At 41.6% G+C, this 22,285-nt stretch overlaps 1 protein-coding gene across 2 annotated transcripts in view; it reads right to left on the minus strand.

Moving 5' to 3' along the window:
• Window positions 1-22,285, minus strand: part of tet1 (tet methylcytosine dioxygenase 1) — a 37,570-nt gene that overhangs the window by 10,015 nt on the left and 5,270 nt on the right. The window contains exon 1 of one of the 2 annotated variants that reach the window (XM_049600196.1): window positions 7,013-7,244. The exons of the other annotated variant lie outside the window; for it this stretch is intronic. Within the exon in view, the coding sequence (XP_049456153.1) occupies window positions 7,013-7,054 (42 nt within the window). The 5' untranslated portion in view covers window positions 7,055-7,244. Of the gene's footprint in view, window positions 1-7,012; window positions 7,245-22,285 lie in introns of those variants that run through there. 2 annotated transcript variants of the gene reach the window in all.

Here is a 22,285-nt window from a genome sequence, read left to right on the forward strand (position 1 = left end):
GCGAGCACATGTGATTATTAACACAGCAGCACTGCAACATTAACCCCTGTGCATTGTTGAGTGAGTGATTAACCACTCAGGGTCTTATCCAGACACAGTGCAGCGTGACCCTTTGGCTAAGACGGATTCTGACTGCCAGTAGAGCTACAACCATCCTAAAGTCCACAGTATTGACATAATGATCCCCTCTAAAAAAACATGTTGTAAACACTCTACCACAGACTGTCTTAAAGCAGTACTTCAACCACAAAATTAGTATTTGTACATCAATTACTCATCCTGTGTTGGGCTGAATTCATAAAGAAAATTTCTTCTTGCATGCCTCTGGTGAATGAAAAATTAGAGAAGAGAAAATTCTTCATGGATTGATATCCTAAGGATCCACGTTTAAGAACAGCAAAACTAGCCTATACTGTAACATCTATTTACAAACTCTCACAAAACACATTTATCCAGTTGTATGCTCAATACTTCCCAAAGACATGCATTTTTACCAAAAACCTTAATATTTAAAACTGAGCGGAAAGTTAAACTTAATGCTCTCTCTAACAATGCCAGACTCCATTGACAAAAACAATAATTCTACTGCTCACTTCTAATTCTAGCCTCTTGTCAACCACCACCTCGATTGGTAGTTAGTTTGTGTTATTGTGTGACTTTGGTGAATCTGAACTAACCCTTTAAAACACTTAAGTCAAACAACGACTCAAACGAATCAACTGATTGAAGCAGCAGTAGACCAGCAGCTCCTGTGTTCAGCGAATTAAAACTACTGATTTTGTCAATGGAGTCTGGCTATGAAGAGAGCACTTATAAGTTTCACTGTTGGGTCAATTCATGTTGGCAAGGGCTATCTGTTAAGGAGGTACTGAGCATACAACTTGATAAATGAGACTTGGATTATACTGTATGAGTTGTGAGAGTGTCTGTTAACAGATACGTGAACCCCATATGACTTCAATTCATTAAGAATTTTCTCAGTTTTTGGATTTTTTGTTCACTGGAGGCACATGAGAAAAACAAATTCAGTGAAACATGGGGTGAGTAACTGACACAGAAATGGTCATGTGGTGGGGTGAAGTATTCCTTAAAGCGCAGACAGACATAGCCATAACTCCATAAGCTGGAATGAAATCAATTGACTTGAGGAAAAATAAGGTTACAGCATATTTATTAAGGCTTTGAGGATGGTCTGCCAGAATATTATAGTTTATAAGGTCTCTCTGAAACTGAAAGGGCAAAAAGGCAAACTCACTCTGATAAAAATCTAGCTTACACTCAGTGTTTCTGCAACTCAATCTTTCAAAGCCGTCTTTATTTTCCATCATCTTGAGTGAGCATATGATCAACTGAAGTCAAGTAAAGCTGCTTCTTATTTTAGGATTTAACCCCGTATCACATTCTGAACTAAAGCCTTCAGCAGTGGAAGACTGATTAAAAATGTTGCAGCGTGACAAAGATAAAAAAAAAAATAAAAAAATAACTGCATCATGTGCCAGGACTCAGCTGACAAAAGGATCTTAAACTTGTTTGCAGGCGCTGGAGGATATGTGTGCATTACTGTGAGTACTGTATGTTTGTGTGTGTATGTGTGTGAGGCATCCCATTTCCCCTCTAATGAACTAGCGCGACTGCAGGGTAGCTGGAGATCCGCTCTTTATCACTGTTTACCTGGCATAAACACCCATTAAACTCCATCACTGCCACCGTTTCAATGCGTTTTACAACAGGAGATATGCACTCCATGCTGACAGATCAAGAGTAAGCAGCAGCAGCACTTCAATGCAAACCAGACTCCTCTGAATCCACAGACCAAACAGAAAACACTTTATCAGTTACATGTGCTCTATTCAACTTTGTTCTCTCTATTTCCATCTGATATGGGGGCTGGGGTTGTTCTGAGACATCCTGGATAAAATGGTAACAGTGTGTTTGGCTTTCAAGCGCGTACAGTGAGAACAGAAATTGAGCCTTGTGACATCCTACATGTGATGGTTGCTAGGCGAGGGCATGACCTGTCATTCATGCGGAGGAAGGCACTGAAAAGTAAGAGATGAAGCAGACTTCCAGAGCAAAATGCATTGTATCAAAGATGGAAAATAAAAGGTATCAAAGGCAGCGCTGAGGTCTAAGAGGATTAATACCGAGCATTGGGTGTTTAAAGATGGTTGTGAGTTGCCTTGGGGAGATCTGCTGCTGTTTGAAGTCAGATGGAAGCTCTTCGAAAGAGGAGTTGGTTAAAACTACTTCTTAAAATCCTGCATTAAGCAAGGAAATTGGTATATCTATATAGTTTCATTACATATCATAATATCAATCTTTTGTTGTATTCCTGAGCTGAGATTTGACACCCAGGAAACTGTTGTTGCATATAATGTTTTATTACAAATATGCTTACAAAAGAGAGTGAAAAGCACGATTTTGTAGTCAAGGAAAGAGAGCAAAAAAGCTGTATGTGTTCAAGCTGTTAAGACAATTGAAGCCAATGTTATTGGAAATTGGAATAGCTGAAAATCCATACAACATGTTGCACCAGACAGGAGCCCTTGTTCTTTGACTGTGTGGGACTGGCACTGATGAACCTGGTGTTTACCGCTGATGGCTGAGATAGCTGCAAATGTTTTTCAGATTTAACTCCAATGTGTGCTGGAAATATTCAAACATGGCAATTTGTTTATGTTCTCAGCCAGTTAGTCACAGGAATGCAAGGCGCACTGCCAAAAGCTGTTTATCAAAACAATGTTAAAAAGGTCTAGGGAGGATTTAAAGTAATAATGTTGAAGATTCTCATTTAAATAACTGTCTGACAAGTCATTGTCTATCACAGAATGTGGCCCACTGATTTATGTATTGCAGTATTTATATATTAACAGCAGAGATGGGGACTCAAGTCATTGTGACTTGGACTCGAGTTGACTCAAGTCGCTGTTTTGATGACGTGTGACTTGACTTCACAAAAAATAAAAGACTTTAGACTTGACTCGGACTTGGAAGTTAAAGACTCGGGACTTGACTTGAGACATGATGACTTGAATGACTTTAGTGTTATTCACATTATGTTTTTGGTTAGAATATAAAATTAATAAATTAATTTAAAAAATAATGTCAATTACCCAGTAGGAGCGCAGGCTGAGAATGGCGTCATGATTGGATCACTACCCTGTCAATCAGTCATGCCCTCTCTACGTACCTTATGTGTTTATTGGAGAAACAGGCCCTCTTATATCAGATAGGCATCAACATGTCAGCGGGAGGGGCACTAAGAGTCATCGTCTTCAGCTTTCGGAATTACCATTATTACAGCAAAGACGAACAGCACAGTGCAAGACATGCGGCATAAACATCTCGGACAGCCAGGCGACAACTTCAAACTTTGTTCATCATTCAAAAAGAGCCATTCCCAGTAAGTGCTTGTCAATTAGGTAATATTATCTGGTTAGTCGTCTGGTAGTCTGGTTAGTAGTTAGCAAACGTTAGCTTGATACGATACGGGGGTGGGGTGGGGTTGGTGGGTCGGTTTGGTGGAACTTGTTTTTTAATTTATTTGCTAACATTAACCCCAGAAAACATGAGCGAACATTCTGACGGGTTGATCACAAGACCGGCTGTAGGTTTTATGAACGAGCAACACAGGGTTAAATGAGCTAAATGGGTGATTTTGGCCACTGCCTTGGTTAGCGCGCGCGCGTGTGTGTGCACGCGCACGCATGGGGTTCATCCCTGCAAAGCAAACATTGCAGCGATGAAGTCAATGTTTACTGACAGTTACTTATATCTTGTCTTTTCACTTTATTAAGATCAGATTCTGCAGGTAAAATTACAATAATAAGGTGACTTGACTTGGACTTGACTTGACTTGACATAACCTGTGACTTGACTTGCCCAAGAAAAAATGACTTGGGACTTACTTGAGACTTGCACATGTGTGACTTGGTCCCATCTCTGATTAACAGTAAAATGGCTGGGTGTCAGGGGCAATGTCTGCAGAAAATGCTGAATTAAGTTACTGTACAGCTAATGCAACCCAAACATTTCCCACTGATGCAGCTTCACATTAAAAGCATTCAGCTGGTGAAACACAAGTAAACTTTTATAATTAAACAGTTACAGGAAATGCAGTGTGTTTTTCAGCATGTGTTTTTCATCAAAAATGCATCTACAAAACAAGAAACAGTGGTTTTTGGCTTTGTTTTTTTAGACAGTGGATCAGTTTAAAATGTTGCAGGAAGTAATGGAGCAGTCAGGAGCCGCCACAGTCAGCTGTTAGATGAAGAGCTGCAGGCGACAGACTGCACACCTCCAACATAGTGAGGTAACCAACTCCTGTCACTGTGCCCTGCTGTCTGCAGACTAGGGCTGTTCCACTGATTAAAATATTATCGGAATAGCAATATGGTGCACTATCAAATTGCAGGAGCTGCAATTTTTGGATAAAGGCAAAATGTGTCACAACATGCCATCATAAATTAAGCATTGTGGTGCTACAGATAAATCATATTCCAGATGTAAGGGAGCATGCTTGTTTGTCACAGACACACATTCTCATTCCCATTTTTTTCAGTTTGAAGAAAGGTATCTGCACATCCAGCTGTCTCAGATACGGGCAGGTTGGACAATATCGCTTGATTCTAAAACAGGAAATCCCGCACACTGCTCTTGTTCAGCTTCACAATTTATTCGTAACACTAACGTTTCGCTCCTCCCGGATGTTGAACACTCCTGACGAAGGTCCAGGAGGACCATTTACAGTAAAATTGTGACTCACATGCAATCACAATATCTGTCAGAATAAACACAACATGATTTTGTTTGCATATCGTGCAGCCATACCACAGACGCATGCCGTGTGCGGTGTAAAATCAGATCACAGCTGCTCTCTGAATGATGGAAAAAGGCCAATTATTGCCTGACTTGTTCATTAAAATACAATAGTTTGTATTGATGCCACAAGAACTCAGTGACCTTTAGCATGTCACCACATTTGCTGTTACCGCCAGTAACTACAGGGGTCGCCAAATCACCCAGGACTGAAATCTTCAAGACTGCCACTTTAACTTTGCGGAGAGGTTGAACTCTTGTTTGACAATCCAAGGGAGAGTTGTAGTGACCATGGAGCTGTTCATGGTTTATAAAATGTTGAGATCGGACATGATTGGCGTGGTGGAGCTGATTTATGACCAAGTCTTTCCACTGATGTTGTATTCCTGATCCCTTGCTAATCCATCACGCTTTCCCCCTTGTCCACTGCACTCTCCGTGGCTGTCAGGTCCGTGCTTTACTACTAGAAACATGCTGCTGATGCAACAGATAGCTGGAGCTCAGGCTGAGGCAATACTGGAGCTGCCGATGCAACGGAGGTGAGATAGCCACTCCACACAGCATGTGGAAATGGGCCACCGCGACGTTCAAATGAGCGAGTGAGAGGGAGAGTGAAAAAGATGGGGAGCGGGGAGAGGGAGAGCAAGGGGGGGAAAGGCAGTGTGTCTGTCACAATAAACTGCTTTCAATGACAAAGCTGCTCTGGCCGGCTTCCAGCACTGCACCAGACACACGCGTGTCCCCATGCATGTGTATGCGTGTGCATCCATGTGAGCATTCAAGTGTTTATAATCTGAAACTGACATCAAAGCACGGCCCCTGCTTTTAATTATGTTACATTTAGCCTTGTGATAACAAAACAGCCTAACTCAGGATGTAAATGCAGAGTCATGTGCTCTCATTTAGCTGCCGGGTCTCTGGAGAGAGCTGGGTGTGTGATGTGTTTAGGGCTGTGTCTTTGTGTTGTGCTTGTTGTGTCTACCTCGGGGTGTCTAAAGTCACTTACACGGTGCTGTACTGTTTTAAATGCAAACACAGTCTTCTTCTTTTGTGTTAGACAAACACGTATGCAACCGCTGTGTCTATCAAAGCTTTGAAAACCAACAAAACATGTGTTCGAGTAACTACAAACACATCCAGAGACCTAGCCTAGCAACAGAGGTGCAACAGTCGCTTGAATCCTAACAACCCTCTCTCTTTCAGGGTCTCCAAGGAAGTTCAAAGGAGTGTCTATTCTTTACCCAACAACACAGACATACAAACACACTCATCTAAATGTGTTCTCTCCAACAAAAAAGAGAGCGCTCCCAATTCACGAAATAAATTCTGAGTAACTTTCAGCTGCTGTGCAGAAATCACACACTGTTAAGGATCCTCATCTCGCAGCGCTCATAGAAACGATACACAGAAAAAGCATGCTTCCTTCCTGGCTGAGAGTGTAAGTAGTGGTTTGTGTGTGTTTCTCTGTACACGTGAGAATTTCCTTCATTCATTGAGTGAGCGCTTCCTGTCTGCGCTGAGCTCTATGTCACGTAGTCTACACACAAAACATTAAAAAGAGACAAACATGGCCTTAAAGGCGGCAATAAACCTAATAAACTTGAGCGAACTGGCTCCCGGTTTGAATTAGAGCTCAATCAACTGTAAAATTACACAGATTAAGACGACATGAGCAACAGAAGCACCTTTCCTACAAACCGCACAATAATAATACCATTACTACAGCAGCCAAACAAGTAAAGCCTGCCAAATTACAAGTTACGACCCACTGCTTACAAGCACTCCACTTCTCTCAGAAAACAGCAGGTGCAGAAATATGGCTGTCCAAACCACTACAAGAAAGAAAAGGGGAAGCAAAGGGGCTCTTCATACAGAATAATGACTAAAAAAAAGACATGCAACGGGGTAAGAAACGAGGGGTGTCTGTTACCGTGGAAACTGACCTCTTTATTGCTGACTTTGTTGTCACATCCTTTAAACCCACCTGGAAAAGACAAGCCAAACACTCACACAGGAGCCCAGGTCCTCAGTGATTCAGTAGGAACAATAACAACACCAGCTTCCAAATAAAGCGCTCCAATCAGCTAAATCCAGGGTGGCACAGAGAGGAGGACAACCTCTAGACGCTCCACTGTAGCTGACCCATCTGCAGCAAGACAATAGACCCCAGGGTGAACGCTCCGGCTGCCTTTACCTTGTCTGTCCTCGGAGGAAGACCCTCCGGTTTAGGCAGCATATCCCTAAAAGGTATTGGTGGCCATCTTGCTTTGCCTTCCTTCAGCCTCAAAAGAAAACGCTGGCTACAGTAGCCGTGAGCAGGGCAAGATCCTGGGTGTCATGACTAGGGTGACTGTGAGCCACTGTAGCAAAGTGCTGCAACAGCAGACGCACACACACTCGCCGCGCACACACAGACATATAGACACGCACACACATACGGGATGCCTTTCGCAGACGCAGACAGAGCCTCATCAGCCAATGGCGTGAGGACCTTAGCGGCTTGTAAATTATCTTCCATGCCTAGACTCTCCTAACAAAGGATCCCCTATGTGGGCTTTTTACTCCAGCCCTACACACATGGACAGTGGCAAGCTGTGGAACGGATACTGCACACATGCTGGATCTGGATCACAGGAAAACAACTCCATCACGGCTGAGATATTAACCCTGAAGCACCAACCAACCAGTACAGCTTTTGGGCTCTTGGTGATTTTCACTGAACTCCTGCCCCACTGATGAAACAATTTGCCCATCAATCAATAAGTCAGCAAAAAAAAAAAAAAAGCAGCAAATATTAATCATTTATTTCCTTTTTTCAATCAATCTGATTCATTTTATTTATTACTTAACATCAAAAAAGCCAAACATTTGCTGCCCTAACCTTGTCACATACTTCTTTCCCTTCTTTGTATCAATGAAAACTGTAAATGTTTAAGTTTTAGATCATTGGTCAGATGAAACAAATAATTTAAAGACTTCAGCTTGAGCTCTACGAAATGCAAATGGTCATGCTTTAGCAGTTTTAATGATTTTACATAATAGAGATAAAACAATTTCTCAGCTAATAAACAAATCAACAGGTTAACTGATTATGCAAATAAGCCCTACTGGTAAATGTTAATTAAATGTGCATGTATGGCTTAAGAACAATCAATATGACTCTTTGATCTGCAGAGAAAAACTGAAATATCAATGTTGTTAAAATGCTCATGAGTAATTCTCAAAAGCAGAAGCCGGCATCATGACGCTGGCAAGTTTATAAATAGGAGCATGTGTCTTTGTGCATTCTCCTACCACTGCTTTAGGCTATGTGTTATTTTCTATTAAATATAATAGGTGTTAGTGTTGTGGTCCATCTTGTCACATACAGCATAAAACATGTTATATTACTCCCATGCCTTTTAAACGATTACAAACAATAGCGTCCGTGTGGCAGCATCATTTTCTGCAGCCTGTCTAATTCCCACAAGATCTGAAGACGATGTGAAAGACTGTGGTGGGAGCAGGAAAGAGGATGTTCAAAGCATCCATACTGTCTCAACAGCCCTTCCCCTCATTCTCTCTCATCCACCCCCGGAGCCTTTTCCTCTCTCTAAACAATTCCCAGAGGAAAAGCTGTGGCTGGTTACAGAAAAAAAAATAACAAGGAGACAGAAAGCAAAAGACAAAGAGAGAAATATGTTATGAGAGAGTAAAGCACTCCCCGCCTTTTAAAGGCAACCATGTGGCCAAGACGCTGAGGTCAAACCAGGACAAGGAAACATGAAGGCAGCGCGAGCCAGTGCCTGTCGGTAACACTCTAAAAGCCGCCTCAGCCGTGCGTTTGATTGTGGGAGCACGGAGCATGAAGCCTAATCCAGACACAACAATGAAAACTATATCAGCGTAGAGTGAATGCAATAAACATGCAAATATCATGAAATGCACAAGCACATGATGGTGGAGGATGAGGTCATTATTGAGGGATTCAGCAGTCAAAATCTCAAAAGGTATTCATGAGCATGTCACGTCAAATAGGCCTGAATCATAGCCAGTAAAGCATGTGATCAAATGTGTAATGACAGCATTAACACATGTCACAGCTCATTTATGAACATGTGCACTTTCACAACATATCAATATTTAACTAAACTGTTTTCAACACTATTGTGCAATCTTTGAAAATGAAATGTTTTTAATGTTCATGTTTTTATCTGTGTTTATCACACTGCAGAGCTCAACAGTCAGCCAGTCAGTTAGATGCCTACAACTTATCACAGTCAAACTCCTGCATGTTGTGGCTTCATGCACATGTACTCTCACAGCAAACATCTCTGAAGCTGGTGCCCTGGAACAACGCCAGACACTTAATGCATCTTATTTATTTATGGTGAAGGCTGCTGAGCACAATTGTTTTACCTCTCATTATTTTGATTTATTTCGCACAACAGTTAACTTCAAACATGTTGTATTCAGATGTCCTGTCGGCAGGTAGCTGATCATTTCGTGGAGGTCTATGAGTACACGATTAGCATCAAAAAACATTCAACAGAAGTCATTTTCCCCCCAACGGCAATAATCACAAGTTCCCTGACATGCTGTAAAACAAACACAGATGTAGACTAAACACTTGAATTATACACAAGGCATGTGTGGTGTGCTGGAGCAAACTTTATCCCCACAAAATAATATTTCCCAAGCACTGTCAGTTACAGAAAACCTCAGTCCACATTACCACAACATATTCTCAGCTATTTTAATTGCAACGTGGATCAGTGCCTGCAGATTTCGGATTCATACTGCGTCCGCGTCTGGTAGCTTTTACGAGAGTTTAACACTGAACAGGACATAATTAACTTGTATGTGCACCTGCAAAATCAACGTGTACACTCGTAAGAGCGTTTCACCACCATTTACACCTGCCAAAATATGCATAATTCATTGTTTCACTCCTATAACTCTAGAATAATTTCCTGACTAGCAGTAATGGATGCACTGGCTCAACCTTACATCTGGACATGTTTATGATGGTTATAGCATTTTTCATGCTTGCTAAAATGAGGAGAGCCATCTGCGAGTTAAATTAGGTATTTTCAGATTCACTGTGGCGGTTACAGCTGAGCTCTCCTCTGAATGGGAATGTCTCAGGTAGTCGGACAGGTTTGACACTTGTGTCAAAGTCAACAAACTAGACTGTCAAACAGGTTATACCAAATAAAACAATAAAGCAAGCCCGTGTAAGATACACACCTACTAACTGCTACCATTTAACTACCACGCTGCTGAAGCTCTTACGCAATCACGTTACGTTATAACAGTGTTTTAAACTATACAATTCAACAGCTAGATGAAATGAAGTGATACATATAAAGTGTGACTTCACGCCCTTCTGGTATGATGTGTAAAGAAAAGAGAAGAGAAGTAATTATCAGTTTTACATCTGGTTGTAACAGTAGCTTAAACATACAGTTCAGCTTTTTCTGATCCATGTAACTTTTGATTCTCAGATATCAAAATGAATATTAAAATGCAGAAAAAATACATTATTATTTTACAATGTTAAACTATCTTATCTTATCAATAGTGTGTATAAAAGCATGCACATTATACCATAGTACATCTCTGTTTGTGGCTAGGAATTCTTAGCCCCCCCTATGATCATCTGTCTATCAGTTACTCATCAAATACGTTAAATTGATGTAGTTTTTCTCATTAATTGAGAACTACTGCCCTCAATGAACGAAGAATCCAAAAATAGAGAAAATCCTTAGTGAATTCAAGTCATAGGTGACCGCTTAAACAGACAGCCCTTTCTGACAGGGAGCTGGACTGAGAGAGAAACTCATCTATGCTCTCTTCAAGCCAGACTCCATTGACAAAGACAGGAATTCTACTTCACTGAACATGAGAGTTGCTGGTCTACCGCTGCCTCCATCAGTTAGTTTGTTTGTGTTACTGTGTGACTTTGGTGAATCCGAACTAACCCTTTAAAACTCCAAAGTCACACAATGACACAAATTAACTGACCGATTAGGGTAGTGGTAGACCAGCAGATCCCGTGTTCAGTGAGGTAAAATTACTGTTTTTATCAATGGAGTCTGGCGTTGCAGAAAGCATGGCTAACTTTTATTTTCAGACTTTCAGTTTAGTTCCTCATAAGAAAGGGCTGTGTGTTTGGGAGTTAATGAGGATATGACCTAATGAATGAGACTTGGATTATACTGTACAAGTTGTGGGAGAGTTTGTCAATGGATGTTTTGATATAGTTCTGCTGTTGTTAAACACAGACTCCTTTTACTTCACTTCATCTATGACCTTCTCCAGTTTTGGATTTTTCATTCACCAGAGGCATGCGAGAACAACAATTTCTTCATCCTAAATCCAACGTAATATGTGTTGAGCAACTGATGTGCATGATAATTTTGGGGTCGAAGTATATCAACTTCTCTGGCTGTGTTTCCCTGCCTTCACAACAGTCCTCCTCCTGCAGCCACTCCATTCCTGCACCCAAAAATACTCCATAACTACTACCAATATTGCACCGCACCCTTAATTTTCAGCTCTTTAAGTGTCCCATATGTTTTTTTTCCCTTTAACGATCTACCCAGCTCTCGTTAGGAACAAGTAGTCTGGACATTAATCACCTTAAGCTACAGTGTATGAGCATGCAAGTGAGGTAAAGAAAGTTGTTCTGCACCACGGTCGTAAACTGTCTCTGACACATCTGGAGGCTGACCCATTGGAGACCAGCCCAGTGATGGAGCTGTGCCAAACGCGATTGTTGCCAATAGTTGTCATTACTGCCATTACTGCTGACGCTAATGTAAACTCGTCTCTCATTTGCATGGAAAAGCTACACATCTTGGATGAACGACAGTCTTTTGAGTGAATTTCTCCTCTTCTTTCTTCTTTATCTAAGTTTTGACTTTGTACCTTCAGGGAAAGATAACTCTGGTAGTAGTGGGGAAAAGCCATGGGAAAATGGAAAAAAAACATCACTCCATGCTTGGACTTGTCCACATACTGCTCATCAAGTCCACTCATGCGCATCCTTTCACACAATCACACAGACTTTAAACACCTATTTGCACAGGTCAAAACCCAAAAGACCAACATACAAACTTTCAGAGACTAAGAATAAGCAGTACTAATCTATATGCAAACACCCACATTAGCATTTGGATCCTGTGAAGTCAGACCGAGGCAGTTTGAAAGCCGATTTTCCTTGAAGAGAACCTTGAAACCATAAAGTCAGTGTTACCTGAGAGGAGGCAGCAGTATGGCTCACATTCAGCAGACCCCAGAGGCCGCTCACGAATCACACTATCACCTCTTCCAAAAGAACATCTGTGTACTCAAGACTTTGACTAAACTATAGCTTTCTGCACTCTCTTCTACATGCTCTCTGCTTCCTCAACCAACACACACTGATACAAATACATGTTTGCTACTCTCACACTTCCTGTATGGATAGTTTGGAGCCCATGGGTGAGGCTATTTTAAGGACACAATGGATTCACATTCAAAATTCCGTTTAACACACATAAACACTGAGTGTGTTATGTAACATACTACAGTCCCACTCTTGGAAGGAAATCTGCACCGTTCAACACCACACCCTACACCCACATGGACTCAATTTAAGGGCTGACTGTGGTTGGTCAGCACATGGGGACAGCAGGTCACTCCAACTCTCACACCTCCAGGCCGGCCAGGAAAGGAGGAATGAATTTGAAAACCTGTATGCACCGACAATATGTCCTCTTTCATCTTGTTCCTGTACTATCCATGCGTGTACCTGTTGGTTTTGGTCAGTAGATAAAAGGCAAACATAAGCCCCTTTCACATATTACCCGGAGGAGCTGCATGTAAGAATGCAAATGTCTGAATCAGTTGAACCAAACATTAAACAGACTCTGTCCTGTACAATGTAATGTAAGATTGAGCACGTGTGTATACAGCAGGTAATTGTGCGGAGAATTCATCGCAAGCGAGTGGTTGCGTGCATGGAAGATGGAAGGAAAACAAACATTTGCGGGTGAAGACAAAGGGTCATTTATATAAAGACTGCAACTAAAATGTCTAACTGGAAAGACAACGAGATTCGGGAACTTCTGTCAGTAAGGGCTGACACCAATATCGCCAGACAAATTCAACAAATGGCAAGAGACTCTGTTGATTATGACCAAATAACGAACTGGCTACAGGACTGCAGTGTCATCCACGTCATGTCCTGCCTCCTGCACACTCTACCCAGGTGCCAACCCTCGCCTAAACCTAACGACAAAGTATTTCTAGTAGGTGAGAACACTTCAGACACAGACAGTCTCCTGTTGTGTGCTACATGTGTGACATTGTCCAGAGTTCATATGAGAAAATAGCTACCTATCTACAATCACAATGTTTCCATCAAATTGTCCATCAAATGTGAATTAGGCAGGTTTAGGCTAGATAAAGCGTAGTTTTGTCAGAAGTCGGTGGTACAGGCTACGCTTTACACATGGTTGTAATGGTTGAAAACAAAAAGTAAAGGTTGCAAACCAGAGTTGGCTTGGCAATCCAACCCTACAGGAGAAACACAGGGAGAACTTTGGGAATTTGATTCATTTGGCCAGGTTTTAATTGTTCTTTAATGCCAGCTAGTATTGGCCATGTTTCAAGCTGTCAACAGACGAAGACAAATTAATGCAATGAGTTGCCAACAGCGGAAACAGCTGATCAGTTATGTGAGTTTAATGTTTGCTACGTCAGAGCTTATTCAGCAAAAGTGTTTCCGTGTTGCCTTTATTCCATTGACTATTTTCTGATAAAGACAAAAAAACACCTCAAGTAAGCATAAAAACTTTGTTGCACAATTGAGAAAGTTTGCGCAAAGTCGGCCGTTTCCATTCAGCTTTTCTAATGCAGTATTTTGAAAGGTGAATAAAAACACATTTATGGAAACACGGCTGATTAAGTCTTAACTCTTTTCATAGCTCTGTGGTGCTGAGTTTTGGAGTTTCTGTGGAAAAGTGTTTCACCTTGGGAAGGACACAAGAGAAAGGTGAGCGAGTCCATCAGTTTATGTAAACACTTACACACATGCACACATACACACACACACACACACTGACCCAAATACACACACAAACACTATGCAGGCAGAGCGGCATGGGGCCCCCAGATCCTCTCACAATGAGACAGGAAAAGGCTTACTTAAGTTTGCGCTAGTCCAACATGCTGAGTCGGCATGTTGGCCATATGACTGCACGTGTGTGTGCCTGCACTCACACATACAAATATGTGTGTGCAGACGGTGCATGCAACGGTGTATTTAAAGAGACTGCACATACTGTAACACTGAGAAAATAATGAATGATGAACAAAGAGAAAAATGGACAAGACAAAGGGATAAACAAGCACATGAGTTAATTACACTCATTACAACTCATTAGATGGTGTTCTGCGGCAAAGAAAAAATGACAGAACGAAGCAGGAAGATGAGAGTTTTTATCCTCCTCAGGTGACAAACTATACGCTAAGTCAGGCAGGTCAGGTTGATGCATGAGTAAGCTCTGGTTTCTCCAGAAGGAGGCCATTGTGTGCCCTTGGTTGGATTTGAGTGGCATTTCTTTTGGGGGGCAATGTGAGGATTTCTTTTCACCCAAAGAAACCAAGTGGCACGACTTCAAAGCTTATCCAGGGACTTAGAGCCTTACAACAGTCAGGACACGGCACAAACTCACAGATGCAAAGAACCTGAGAGGGCTCAGGAGTGGAGCATTAGTGGTATCAAAGTTTAACTCTACAAATATCTCGCTGAGTAGTCACCATTAGAGGCACTAAAACACGTGTTTAAACAACTCTTTGTATTGTTAAAGATACAGAATCACTGCTGAGCTGCTATCTCAGTGTAAATTAAAGCAAACTGAGTGGAATCCACCTTCATTATATCACTGTCTCTGAGTCTTCAGCCTGTCACAGCCTCGGCCATACATCTGCTCTGATGTATAGTGGGCTGAGGCCAAATAACTGAGCCCCAAATCACATAAAACAGACATTTCCCCTTGTCCAAGGAGCCTTTTTCTGGGCCACTACCCAAGCCCTGCAGCTATTACAGATAACTACCTCACAGGGTTGTTTTAAATTTAATTGGCTTGGACCAGGTTAACAGAAAATATAAAGCAGCCCTAATCAGAGGCAAGCTCATGTAATAAAATGTGTGTCTGTGCAGAGGAAGAGGGGGGAGTCAGAGGAGAGAGTGGGTTAAAACACAACGCAATCTGCTTGGTCATAATGAGTTGGCTCTGTTAAAATGTTGGCAGTGTCTCTGACATTTCACGAAACCTTCCTCGCTACCTCGGCCCCCTTCTGTCCCACACATTTACGTAATGTGAAGGCAAAAAAAAAAAAAGAAAGTGTGGATGTGCATCTGTCCTTCAGCTCATTGCCAGATTGCCCACATGCATATGTGGGAGAACCTGCACTCATTTTTGTGAAAGGAGAGTGACACACCAAAGCTCTGTCATGGTTTAGAGAATAAGTTGAAAGAATTTCACAGCACTGCTGACAAATTTTTACAAGGTCTTTTACCTTCCAGGAAGTCAGCTGTTTCATTTCACTTCAGTACTATATCAACTTGAAGAGACTTGAAACTTGTTGGAGATTGATAATGCATGCATCAGTGAACATCATGTCCATGTTCATGTAAATAACTGTAGATTGCAGCATGTCGACCATGCACACTCAAATCAATCTGTACTTGTAATGTATACATGTCTTTCTGTCAAGATCTATGGTTTTATACTCATTCATTCATTCATCTTCTAACCGCTTCATCCTCTTGAGGGTTGCGGGGGGGGGGGGGGGGGGAACCTTACACAAATAGACAGACAACCATTCACACTCACATTCACACCTACGGACAATTTAGATTAATTTAGATCAATTAACCTTGTCCCCAATCTGCATGTCTTTGGACTGTGGGAGGAAGCCGGAGTGCCCAGAGAGAACCCACGCTGACACGGGGAGAACATGTAAACTCTGCACAGAAGGGCTCCCACACCCGGGATCGAACCGGCACACATCTTGTGCTGTGAGGCGACAGTGCTAACCACCACACCACTGTGCCGCCCATGGTTTTATACTTTTTATGTCAATTAAAAGACATGATCTCTGGATACATGAACTGTATTGCACACCATTACCTCCACCACTGAGGTTATGTTTATGTTTGTGTATGTTTGGTTTGTTTGTTTGTCAGCAGGATCATTACCTCCGCCGAGGAGGTTATGTTTATGTTTGTGTATGTTTGGTTTGTTTGTTTGTCAGCAGGATCATTACCTCCACTGAGGAGGTTATGTTTATGTTTGTATATGTTTAATTTGTTTGTGTGTTGGCAGGATTAAGGTAAACCACAGACCGATTTCCATGAAACTTGGGCCATGGAAGAACCCATTAAATTCTGGAGCAGATCCAAATGACAGGGTGGATACAAAAGTTATTTTCACTTTCGTAAACATTGCTAGATTGAGCATTTGGCCTTGGCGGGGGTCTGTGCTCTCTGAGTGCCCTTCTAGTTTTCAGTAATACCCCTTTTACACCAAAATTAGCACGGAAAAACCCGCAGGAAATAGTTGATAGACTCCTTTCCCACTGTCAGTGAACTAGAAGCATGTATATGGCTCTGCAGCATACCGTTCTGTTTTTATCTACTAGTGTTCCGACATCACGTAAAAAAGGTTAGTAAACAGTAGAAAGCAGCATGGAGGTTAGTTTAAATTAAAAAAAAAAATGGTTACTGCTTTTTCTACCCCTAACTTATTCAGTCTCCCTTTCAAACTTGGTGTAGGCTACTTTGGAAGGATGTCTGAGCGCCGTGTGGGCAGTGACGGATGGTATTTTGTGTTGGTGCGTCATTGCATCCCACCAGTAAATGGGCTAAAATTAGGACATTCAAGCGGGTGTTGTATTTTTTCCATCACTACCAATCGGAGCCAGAGTCCCTAAATATAAGTGACTACTGCAGAGTCATTTGACCTGGGTGTGAATGCCGATTGTAACCTTTCCCATTACATATAAAGCCAGATGTTAGCAGGTGTTAGTGGGTTTTTTGTGAAGTGGGATAGGGGCTTAACAGTGCTTCTATTGAACAGAGATTAATTTATCTGAATTGTTAAACTGTATTATTAGATTATTTTTTTGGTCTTTTTACCTTTATTGATAGTTCAGACAAAGAGTGACAGAACAGAGAGGAGACAAGAGAGAGAGAGATGGGAAATCATGCAACAAAGGGATCCAGGTTGGAATTGAATGTGGGCTGCTGCGGTAAGGACACAGCTTTGTACATGGTACGCACGCTCTAAATACTGAGGTGTCCCATGAGCCTGTGTATTATCAAATTCTTCTTCCCAATACATTTTGAGAATCTTGAAAACATTTTTACAGTGCAACCCAGTAGGGATATGTATCATTCCACCAGATTCTCAAAAACACACAGCCCTATAACACAGTGCCACAACATATATTGTGCGTTACAAATTTATAAATAGTGCATAAAGAGCATCTCAAACAGAATATGGCTGATGTTATTTCCCCTCACAATAATAAAAACAAGCTTAATTTGTAATCACAGTTTATTAGCAATAAAAACAAGGGTAATTACGTCACTGAATAGTTTGATTAACAAGGTTACCACAGGCAACTTTACCATGTTTAAGGCGTTCATCCCTTGCAGACAGCCACAGCTTGCTGCTGACCCACTATGAGCAGGACAATCTGAGTAGTTTAACCTAATTACCTGGATACAGGTTACCGAGTTCACAGCCTTAAACCCACAGTGCATGTCTTCTGGTTATCTCCACTAATCCTCCTTACGACCCTGAGAATACTCCATCAGACAACCGTGGTGGGTCAAAGGTCAGCACTAGACAATGAGGTCGCCATGACAACCGTCGGTGCTCCACTTGTGTGTGTGTGTGTGTGTGTGTGTGTGTGTGTGTGTGCGTGTGTGTGTGTGAGACAGAGAGAGAGAGAGGGGGAAGAGGAGCTCAGACCTGACAGGAGCGTCTGCTGGGACAAATCACTCTCACTTTATATTAAACTGGCTCCATCTGAGAACAATGAGGGGGTTTTACTGCACGATGTCCTGAGCTACAAGCTGTATAAAAAAAACATGTACACACACATACAGCCATGTGCATAAACATCACGCCTTTGACGCAAAAAATATAGGTAAGAATCCCCCACATGCACACAGATGCACACAGTTTTGAATATCTGTTACAAAGCAAACAGTCACCGTTGGGCGCTGCCGGCTGCCTGTCCTCCCTACCAGAGTGCTGTCTGAGGGAAGTGTTTTCCTGATACACGTGTTACCTCAGCTGGCAGCAGAAAAAAGAGGAGCAGAAGTGCAGGAGATAAATTAGTTTGCAGGAGGAGCTGGGCACTGAGCTGGCAGGCTGACTGGAAACATGCAGGCTACTATTTGTTAAAAGTATAGTGTCCACCTGCAGCTGTATTGTGCTGAACTGAAAGCTCCCTTCGCCGTGTAATTATGGTGCACCTCAAACTAACCCAAAGTGTAACTCACCAGGCACACGGTCTTGATAAATGCAGTGACAGAAGGAGACACAAGCATTCACAGATAATAGGTATAGGCCTCCAATCTGTGAGTGTTGTCTTGCGTATTTGTCTAAGGCAAGTCAAATATAGGGCTCTACTGAAGAGTTTAAAGCTCGGAAGCTTCATTCGTAACGCTGACATTCAAAATTTGATATCAACAATCAAATCAGTCTTTTCTGCATTCTGTCTAAACCCAAAATTCTTCACAGCTGCAGATAAAAATTAGGCTTCACTAATATTATTAGTATTATACTAACTTTAGACTAGGATCCAATGGTGGCTGTTTTCCCATTCTTGTGATCCAAACATTTCGAATAACTCTAGACAGTTGTGAAGTCTTAAAGTTAAAAATTATTTTAAAAAAAAAGGAAGTTAGATTTAATCATGTCCAAAATTCATATTTTTAGCTAATGAAATATTCTGCTTCAATCACAATTTGCTGACATTCAACCTTTCAAAAACATTTCACAACGGCAGAAAAACTGTTTGCTTTTTGGGCTTGCAAGGGAGGCCTTTGCCAGGGTCAATGGGGCAGTCTAGCACAATAAATTACATTTATTCATTAATACACAACATTGATTTAATTAAAAAATAGACTAATTTAATCAATTGAATCACTTTATTATCCACATTGAGAACTTTGTTTGAGGACTTTTTTTGTTCTTTTAGGGTGATGATATCATAAGATATGACAACAGACATTTGAAGCTTCATTTGGAAACCTCAAAAGCTTCAAAAAACAACAAAAGACATTCGGTACAGCCCCAGTGACATAAAGATATACTGGATAACTTCTTTTGGACAAAATGCAAAGCAAAGGTGTTTGAAATGCTAAAATAGTAAAATATTTTGGAGATTTTTTTGGCAAAGAAAAGAGTTTCCTTAGAAGTCTGCATATGCATCAGGCATCACAGTGTAACGTGGGAAAAATGAACCAGGGGAAGGAAGACACATGGTGGTATTACATAGGGATGGGGGAGCACAGTATCACTGTAAGGGCCACTTCAGCGTAAATTTATATTTGGTAAAGATGTCTATGTTGATATAGGTTCTTAAGATATTAAAGTTTACACAACAGTTTCTGTATACTTTGTATAGTGTGTGGAAGTGGACTGCTAAGGTTATGTTCATATTTGCTTTATTTACATGTAAGAATACAGGCACAAGTTATTTACACCTGGTGTGGTGCTGCAGGGCAGTTTAGTGCTCATGACAAAAGGAGGTTGTGGACAACGTTGTGCGTAAAAGACCACATGAAGTTGTGCTGTTTTAGACTACAATAAGTTTCCGACCGTGTTATGTAGTGTCTAGGTGTATAATAACAGGTAATACAGAGAGAATTTATAGAAATAGGACATCAAGTTGGTAGTTGACCATACGAGATGTTATTTTGGAAGGAGTATTGTGGATCTGCAGAAAAGGAACAGGTTCATGGGTCAAAACCAAAATACATCTGCAGACTAACTTGCCTAGGAACTCTGATATATCGAAACGGCCACTATAATTGTGACATTTGTGTGGCAATACTGTTTTAAAACTCGGACGCCAAGTATTGTTTTTTTAATTGAGAATACAAATTAAACTTTTGGTAGCCTACTAGAATAATGCAAATAATTTTCTTTCTTAGTCAACTGTAAACATTTTGCTACATTAAAAAATACATTGAGAAAGTTGATCTTCAAAACTGATAAAACATGCGCTGACAAATTTTTCCTTGAGGGGCATAATTTACAGTTGAAAAAACATAATAAATATCACAGTAATGTTGTAATATTGACAAAAGTGTTTTGATAATATTGCATCATGGGGCCTCTGATAATTCCCACCCCTAGTGTTACTGACCACTGAAATGTTCAATACTTTATCAGCTGAATACAACAAAAACAATCAGAGCTGCAAAAATGCCAACATCATGCATTCCTTATTTATGAAAATCATTACGTATTCAAGAGCTTGTGCTTATGTTAAACACATTAGTGATGAGTGCATACATCTCTCTTGTTAGCCCAAAAAAAAAAAAAAAAAAAAAAAAACTGAGTCAGTTATGCAGCCTACACCTCTAAACATGTCAGGACTGTTTCAGTCAAATTCGCTCTACAAATACTAGAGCGTTTGCACTCTATGAACTCCAGTATTTTGTTTCTGGTGTGTGCGTGCTGGCGTGTGTTTGAGTGTTCAGGGCCAGGTCAGGCAAGGCAGTGAGCCCCGTCCTCACTGCCCAATACGAGGCGAGGCCACGAGGGGGCCATCAAGCCTGAGTGAAACCAGACATTTTTAAAAGGAAAGCACAACCTCACTCTTTTTCTGACAAACACACAAACCATGGGCAGGTTTTATATTTTGTCTTCTTATACATAAACCTTACACTGTTCAGTCTTTCTTGTGTGTGATTTTATGGGTATGTTCTGTAGCAATGTTTTATGACAATGTAAAACCACAGCCACACCATAGCAGCTCAGTATGGTAAAAACCAGGAACAGAATCCACATGCCACTACATGAACTCCTCTTTGGCCTCTGCCCCTTTTTTCACAATCTCTTTGGAAGGGTGTGTGAGCTTGATCAGCAAGACTGGCCAGCAAGTATTAATGTATTACTCAGACTAAGTACACGTGGAGTACACCATCATGCACTCACACTAAAGTTACACATAAATACAAGACGGAGGTTAAGTTTCTCCCCCCTGTTCCCCATCTAAAAAGGATGGATTTGGAGATTTGACCTGCAGCTCATCATGATGACAGCTGTCCTGGCAGTGCCTGGTGCAGACTCCACCCCTGCAGTTCCACAGAATCAAACAAAAACCTGTTCTCAAATCACAAACACGGGCCTTCATATGTGTGTGCCAATGTGATGTCAGTTAAGAGAACTGGGCAAACAGCAACTGGCTCTGTTACTTGAACGAGAGTGGATCTGCAGTTGTCATTTTATCACCAGTGTCACTCAGTCCAGCGGCACGCATGTGCCACACAAGCATACTATTGTCCCAACCTCATATACTGTCAGTGTGTATTTGACTCTGAGTCACACACCCACTGACCTACATTTCATTTTATTCCAAATAAAATGCTTATAATCTCTCCCTGGCTTGATCTTTCCCTCCTTGCCCCCCTCACACTTACATAGAAACAGTGCACAAAGGTCTTCACTGCTAATACAACAGGTGTTATATAATCAGCCCTAATCTGCTACTGCCATTGCTGTGACTCTGAGGGCTCTGCAAGTGCATGCATGCACGCTTGCAGACACAAGACTGCACAGCCACATGGACCCTCACTCACAGTTGTTCACATAGAGCCCTCCCCCAGCCACATGGACACCACTGAACTATGTACATGCTTATGAAGCTCTGGTAGCCAGCTGCTGTAAGGAACTCTTATTCCCACGTACCAAAATGATTGAGAGTAGCCCCCTGTCCCCTACATAGATATGTTAAAGGGGAAGCACCATAACCAGCAATGCTTTGTCGTGAACACCGCGGCAAAATAATTTTAATATTACTTTATAAAGTTGCATGTACAAACTAAGCAAAGGAGCCATATATGACATTCAGAGCATCCATCCATCCATTTTCTAACTGCTTATCCTCTTGAGGGTCGCAGGGGGGCTGGAGCCTATCCCAGCTGACATTGGGTGAGGGGCAGGGTACACCCTGGACAGGTCGCCAGACTATCACAGGCTGACATGTAGAGACAGACAGCCATTCACACTCACACCTACGGACAATTTAGAGTCACCAATTAACCTATCCCCAATCATGCACGTCTTTGGACTGTGGGAGGAAGCCGGAGTACCTGGAGAAAACCCACCCTGACATGGGGAGAACATGCAAACTTCGCACAAAGGGGCTCCCACACCCGGGATCGAAACCAGGAACCCTCTTGCTG

Source organism: Epinephelus fuscoguttatus, linkage group LG16, assembly GCF_011397635.1.
Source record: "Epinephelus fuscoguttatus linkage group LG16, E.fuscoguttatus.final_Chr_v1".
NCBI classification, from domain to species: Eukaryota; Metazoa; Chordata; class Actinopteri; order Perciformes; family Serranidae; genus Epinephelus; species Epinephelus fuscoguttatus.